Source organism: Callospermophilus lateralis, chromosome 11 (assembly GCF_048772815.1).
Source record: "Callospermophilus lateralis isolate mCalLat2 chromosome 11, mCalLat2.hap1, whole genome shotgun sequence".
NCBI lineage: Eukaryota > Metazoa > Chordata > Mammalia > Rodentia > Sciuridae > Callospermophilus > Callospermophilus lateralis.
Genome location: NC_135315.1, coordinates 71,895,105 through 71,901,104, shown reverse-complemented (window position 1 = coordinate 71,901,104; position 6,000 = coordinate 71,895,105). Strand labels below are relative to the sequence as shown.

General features: G+C 43.1%; 1 protein-coding gene across 1 annotated transcript in view; it reads left to right on the top strand.

The window, feature by feature from the left end:
* Positions 1-1,847: 1,847 nt before the first annotated feature.
* The window catches only part of LOC143410596 (fibronectin-like), a 55,463-nt gene continuing 51,310 nt past the window's right edge, over positions 1,848-6,000 (top strand). The window contains 5 exon segments of the mRNA XM_076871437.1: positions 1,848-1,923; positions 1,926-1,985; positions 2,959-3,087; positions 4,146-4,283; positions 5,634-5,765. Of these exon segments, the coding sequence (XP_076727552.1) occupies positions 1,848-1,923; positions 1,926-1,985; positions 2,959-3,087; positions 4,146-4,283; positions 5,634-5,765 (535 nt within the window).

The following is a 6,000-nucleotide window of genomic DNA, read 5'->3' as shown; positions in this document are numbered from 1 at the left end:
GGGATTTTATAGACCATGGAGTTCAAATTACTCCTATGGAAGTTCTGAAGGAGGAACTTTTGGAGAAAATACGTACCTTGCAGAAATAAACATATTTTGCTAGTAACTTTAATATGTTCTCAAAGCAAAGGGGACCTCTGCACTCCTATCCTAAGGAGAAAACAGAGCTTTGAGTGTAGATCTCTCAGGGACTACTGTGAAAACTGTGGGCTTCTCCTTTTGAAAACCTTTAAAAATCAAGTAAACTTGTGTTTGCCTGGAGGAAAAAAAAAAAAAAGGACCAATGTCATGAGCTGCTAAATCCTGGAGACTTCTCAGGTTCCCTTTCCAACACTCGAGTTTAGAAGGAAAGACAAAGGAAGTCTTATATGGGAACTTTCCACATTCTTGGAGAAAATAACAATTGAAACATAAAAATCTGGCAGCGGGGACTCCGAGTGGGTGGGGTGGGGAATTATCTGATGAAACTGATTTCTGCAAAAAAAAAAAAAAAAAAAAAAAAGAAAATGCCAAGCAAACTCAAGCTGGGGGCTGTAGGAAGGCAAGACTGTAGAAGTTCACCACCACTACCACCCCAGCTTTTAGTGATTCTAACAAAATCTCTGCTGTGTGAGTAAAGGGCAATGAACGTGGCAAGGACACGGATCTTTCTGTCCGTCCACAACCGGTCAGACTTTTTAGTTCTCAGCTTGTTCACTACTGATGATTCTTCCAGTAGAAACGGGCCTCCCATCCCCAGGGAAGAAAGATCTATATTCATTTTATATTTTATATTCTTGCATATATAAAAAGGAAACTGTTGTTTTGTCCTTTCAAACAAAACCCCGCTTCGTTCTCTCAATTTTTCCCCAAATCTGCAAACCACCCCCAAGAACTCCTGGCACTTAATAGAAACTCATTAAAGGCTTACTTTCCCCTTCGCCAACCATTTCCCGGCTGGCCCTTTCTCCTATCCAGGTAGGTACAGCGTAGAGGAAAGAAGTCTGAACAGGACGCCCTTGAAGTCAAAGAAAGGATGTCTCAACACAGGGCACATTAGACCAAAGAAAGGCAACAGAAAAAAAGCCAGCCCCGCCCTGGGACTGCAAAGTCCGGATTCCTACAGCTGGAAGGTGGTGGCTACTTTTTGGTCTTTCCTCCCCCACAAAATGCACTCCTGTGAATACAGACTTTTTCCCCCCAGAGGTGACGCAATGTTCTCAAACACCACCACCACCCCCAATTTAAAAAGAAAGAAAACGGAAGAGGGGGCCACCTTGCAAGCCCTTCGCTTCCCCCAACTCCAGACCCTCCCTCTCCTCCCAGTCTACTCCTTTACAGTAGCTTCCCATCCCTCCCCACCCGATCGCCCAAAGGAAACGACGACCGCAAAGGAAACCAAAAATAAAAAGTTCTCTTGCCCCAATCCTGGCGGGCGATCAGCATCTGTGGCGAACCCACAGTCCCCCGTGACGTCACCAGGAGCCCAGGCCAATCATTGCGCGGTCGGCCGCTGCGACACCGCAGAGGCCGCGGTGGGAGGGCGTGGGGAGAGCGCCCCCCCCCCCCCGCCTCGCAGGGGGAGGAGGGGACCGTCCTATATAAGCCAGGGCGTCCTGGGCTCGGTCGCTCACGCTGTACGGGGGAGGAGAAGGAACCCCTGGCGTGAGCGGTGGACAAGGGACCTGCAGCCACAACTTCTCCCGCCCTGTCCACCTCTTCGGTCCTTCCACGGGTTCCCTTCCCCATCCTCTGGCCCCCACCTTCTTACAAGCGTTGGGAGGGAATTTTCCCGCAGGTTGCGAAGGGAACCCAACTTGTTGCCCACTTGCCTTCTGGTGACGACGGCTTCCCCCCACCCACTCAAGATGCTCAGGGGTCCTGGGCCCCGGCTGCTGCTGCTGGCGGTCCTGTGCCTGGGGACAGCGGTGCCCTCCACTGGGGCAAGAGGCAGGCTCAGCAAATCGTACAACCCCAATCCCCCGTGACTGTCGCTCAAAGTAAGCCTAAGTACTGACCGCAGGCTGAAAACAGGCGGTCGCTGGGATGGCACCTTAACGCTAAGTAAAGTTGTGGCTGAAGTTTTGCGCGCGCGCGCGCGCGTGTGTGTGTGTGTGTGTGTGTGTGTGTGTGTGTGTTAGTGTAAGTGAGCGCTTTTTTGAGAGAAACCAGCTGTGGACACAAAAGGCTCTTGGTTTGAGCAAGAGGGTTCTAGGGGCCTTAAGAGGAGATAATGCATTGGCTCTGCAGTGTCCTCCACTGTTCTAATCAATTCTACACGTCCAGAGTGACCTTCTATGAATTAATCAAAACTTGCTTTTAAAGAGAAAGATCATGTGTGCCTATCAGTTCTCCATCTGCTCCTTATTTTCTTTGTTACTAAATAACTTGTTAAATATTTTCCAAGCGGAGGTGAGAAGATAATAACTTGTTTCTTACTAACTTGAAAGATCCGTAATTGGTTCAGATTGCTCTGAGGCCCCTTGGGATTCTTCAGCAAGAAGAGATTGGAATTCCTCTTCCAGTTCTTCAAAGACACACCCTCCCTTTGCCTTAGCAAAAGGAAACTTTAAAGTTGCCTTTCCTGACTTCTTTTTTCCAAAAGGGTATTGAAGTTCCTTGCATATTTCAAAATGTTAATTTCAATTATCCACCTTTTAGAATTGTTCCATTTCTTTGATGTAGACCCTTGGCCAGATGGAAATGACATCATTGCACAACATTTTAGCTAAGTTAAAAGAAAAATAAATTCAAATATCCACCTATACAAATTGTGGTTAACTCCTTGAATAACTGGTTTCTACGTCTATATTTTAGTAGAATATTATTTTTAATTCTCCTGGCATTCTGGTGATTAAGTTCTTTTTCTGTTTGGTGCCCAGACTTATTAATTTGATTGTGTGTAAAGAAAAAAAAATCCATAATTTGAACAAAAGGAGGAATGGAAATTTAATGACTTTTTCCTTCAATCATGTACAGCTGGTTGTTTTGACAATGGAAAACTCTATCAGATAAACCAACAGTGGGAGCACACCTACCTAGGCAATGCCTTGGTGTGTACCTGTTATGGAGGGAGTTGAGGTTTCAACTGCGAGAGCAAACCTGAGCGTAAGTGTTGTGCAGGGAGGCAGGGATGTCACTAGAGTCTTTTAATAAATGAGTGAGTCTTGTTACTCAAATTTAGCACTAAGGGCTGGGGATGTGGCTCAAGCGGTAGCGCGCTCGCCTGGAATGCGTGCGGCCAGGGTTCGACCCTCAGCACCACATACAAAGATGTTGTGCCCGCCAATAACTAAAAAATAAATATTAAAATTCTCTCTACCCCTCTCTCTCTCTCTCTCTCTAAAAAAAAAAATTTAGCACTAAATAAAAATACACGCACCATTTTTCTAATAGAATTGCTTATTATTTCTTCTTTCTAAGCTGGTTATGTGGGCTTTTCATATTACACTTTTACCTTTAAACAATATATTCCAAATTTGTTTCCAGAGTCGTCTTTTTCTTTTACTCTCCCAAAGTTTTTAATGATAAAAATGAAAGATTCTGTGAGTCCTCCTTCAAAACAAAACAAAACAAAACTTATAAAAGTTTATTAGAAAGTAATCTCAGATCTTGAACTATAAGATTATGGGCCAGAAAACACTTTAGGGTACGATATTGTAAAGTGATTTGTCAGCTGTGGTTCAATGCAAAACCACTAACCACTTCAAAGTGTTCATACCTTCAGAGCATTAATGTATTTCTAGTAAATTATAGCAATGCCTTCAGAGAAGCACCAATGAGGCTCAAATGGAAATACTTAGTAGAATTAACAAGGGTCAGTGCCTAGAGGGAGGTGGGGGTCTTCAAACTGCTTTTTATATGGCCCTGACTCAGAGATTAGAATCTGAATCCCTTTCTTCAGTCTAGCCTGTTGTAAGCTACTACTCTGTATGAATTTTTTCCCCTGAGAATTCTTTCTGATAGAAATATTTACAGAAAATTTGTGAACTTGTCAGTGGTAAAAAACTGTGACCTTTTTTGTGCCAAGGGTCTGTAACTCTGCACTTCATTTTAAAACTTGCAGTAGCTGTTCAAGCAGAAAAGCGCATTGTCCTCTGGATGGATTAGTGGGGCAGAAATGCTTGCATATATGTGAGGCTCACATGGGCTTCTTCTCTCCTCAGCTGAAGAGACTTGTTTTGACAAGTATACTGGGAACACTTACCGAGTGGGTGGCACTTATGAGCGCCCTAAATACTCCATGATCTGGGATTGTACCTGCATCAGGGCCTGGTGAGGGAGAATAAGCTGCACGATTGCAAGTAAGGAATACGTTCTGTAAAATGATGATAAACTGTCATAAATGTGAATTTCTCTATTAATGTCACTGTTATTCTCTATTACCCATGATGGACTATTCTTCCCTTTGGGATTTGCCCCTGGTGACCAGGTACTTTTGTGTGGCCAACCAACTGGTTCTGTGCTTCTAGAAGATGGTTCTAAGCACTGATGGAAAGGGTATTTAATGTGTATGAATTTATAAGTGTGTGTTTATGTCCCTGTGTGCGTGCGTGTATATACATGTTGTAATCAAACTGCTCTCTTGAGTTCCATTTCAGTAGGATGTGCTTAAGGGAGTTAGTATTTTAAATTACCTGGGCCTCTTCAAGCCCAGTGATTGCAAGGGTGTTCATGAAGAGTGAGTCAGTCATATCTTATCTGCTTTTCTTGTTTGCAATGCAGAGACCTCTTGCATATCAGAAATGGTCTGGTTTATTTGTGACCCATAGGTTAATCCAGGAAGCAGATCCCTGAGATAGTAATTCCCAGAGATAATACAAAATGATTAACCCAGTAGCATGCCCAAGGAATACTGGGGACTGGACTGATTCTCATCAGCTCTAGTGAAGCTAAGGCAATCATTCTAGTATGATTCATTGAGTTACCAGTATTTTCTATTAATAGGATTTTTTAATCATTTATATTAAAGTCATCTGAAATGTTTCCATCCAGAAGAACAAATTAGTTCCTTGTGAATAAACAAAATCAACTTTCCCCACACTTAAGCTAGAGTTTTTGAAACTTCATGGGCAGATCTTAAGATCAGTGGTCTACAGTGTTTACTATCTAGTGAACAATTTAGCCTTTGGATTTGCTATTGGATTTAATATCCTAGAGAAGCATCAGGATTCCCACACTTTATATGCATGTATCCATTTGCTTTCCACCAAAATTACATACCTATGCTAGGGTAAATTATAGGCTTTCTGTACACCTGAAAATGGGAATGTTCTACCAAATGTGGCCTTTGCATTGAGTGGTCTCAGGCTCAACCAGTTGTGCAAGGGTGGAGGCCAAGCCTCCCCACCTTTCTTTTCTGTTAGGACCCAATTTTCTGTGATCTCTCTGGGGAATCAGGATTTATCACCTCTTCTTTGATATTCAGATTTCTCTGTGGTTTCCTTTGAACTTTAGGCACAAAGACATTCAATTGAATTGACCCAGAGTGACCAGCTCTGTTAACTTTTCTGTGTCTCTAGTAGGACACAGAAACTGTTCTCTGTGTCTCACTTTAGACTACGTAAGTGCCTGTTCTAGGTGGAACACAAGACTTTTTTTCCTCCTTAATTCTCTGTCCCACTCTATCAACCCTTGCCTTCTTTCTTAAACAGACCGCTGCCATGAAGGGGGTCAGTCCTACAAGATCGGTGACACCTGGAGGAGACCTCATGAGACTGGTGGTTACATGTTGGAGTGCGTGTGTCTTGGCAACGGGAAAGGAGAGTGGACCTGCAAGCCTATAGGTGTGTGGCTTTTGCGGATTAATAGGGGCACCAAGCAGAGCTATAATATTGAGTCGAACCCAAATCACATGTACATGAACTGGAGATCTGAATTGAATTTTAAAAATAGTGAAATGGGAATTTTATTTTAACTAATGAAATGTTACATGATCTGCAATCTTCTTAAGGAAATCAGATCATAAAGTACTAACCATATACAGAAGTCTTCATTTTGTTTCAAAATCACAAGATAGAG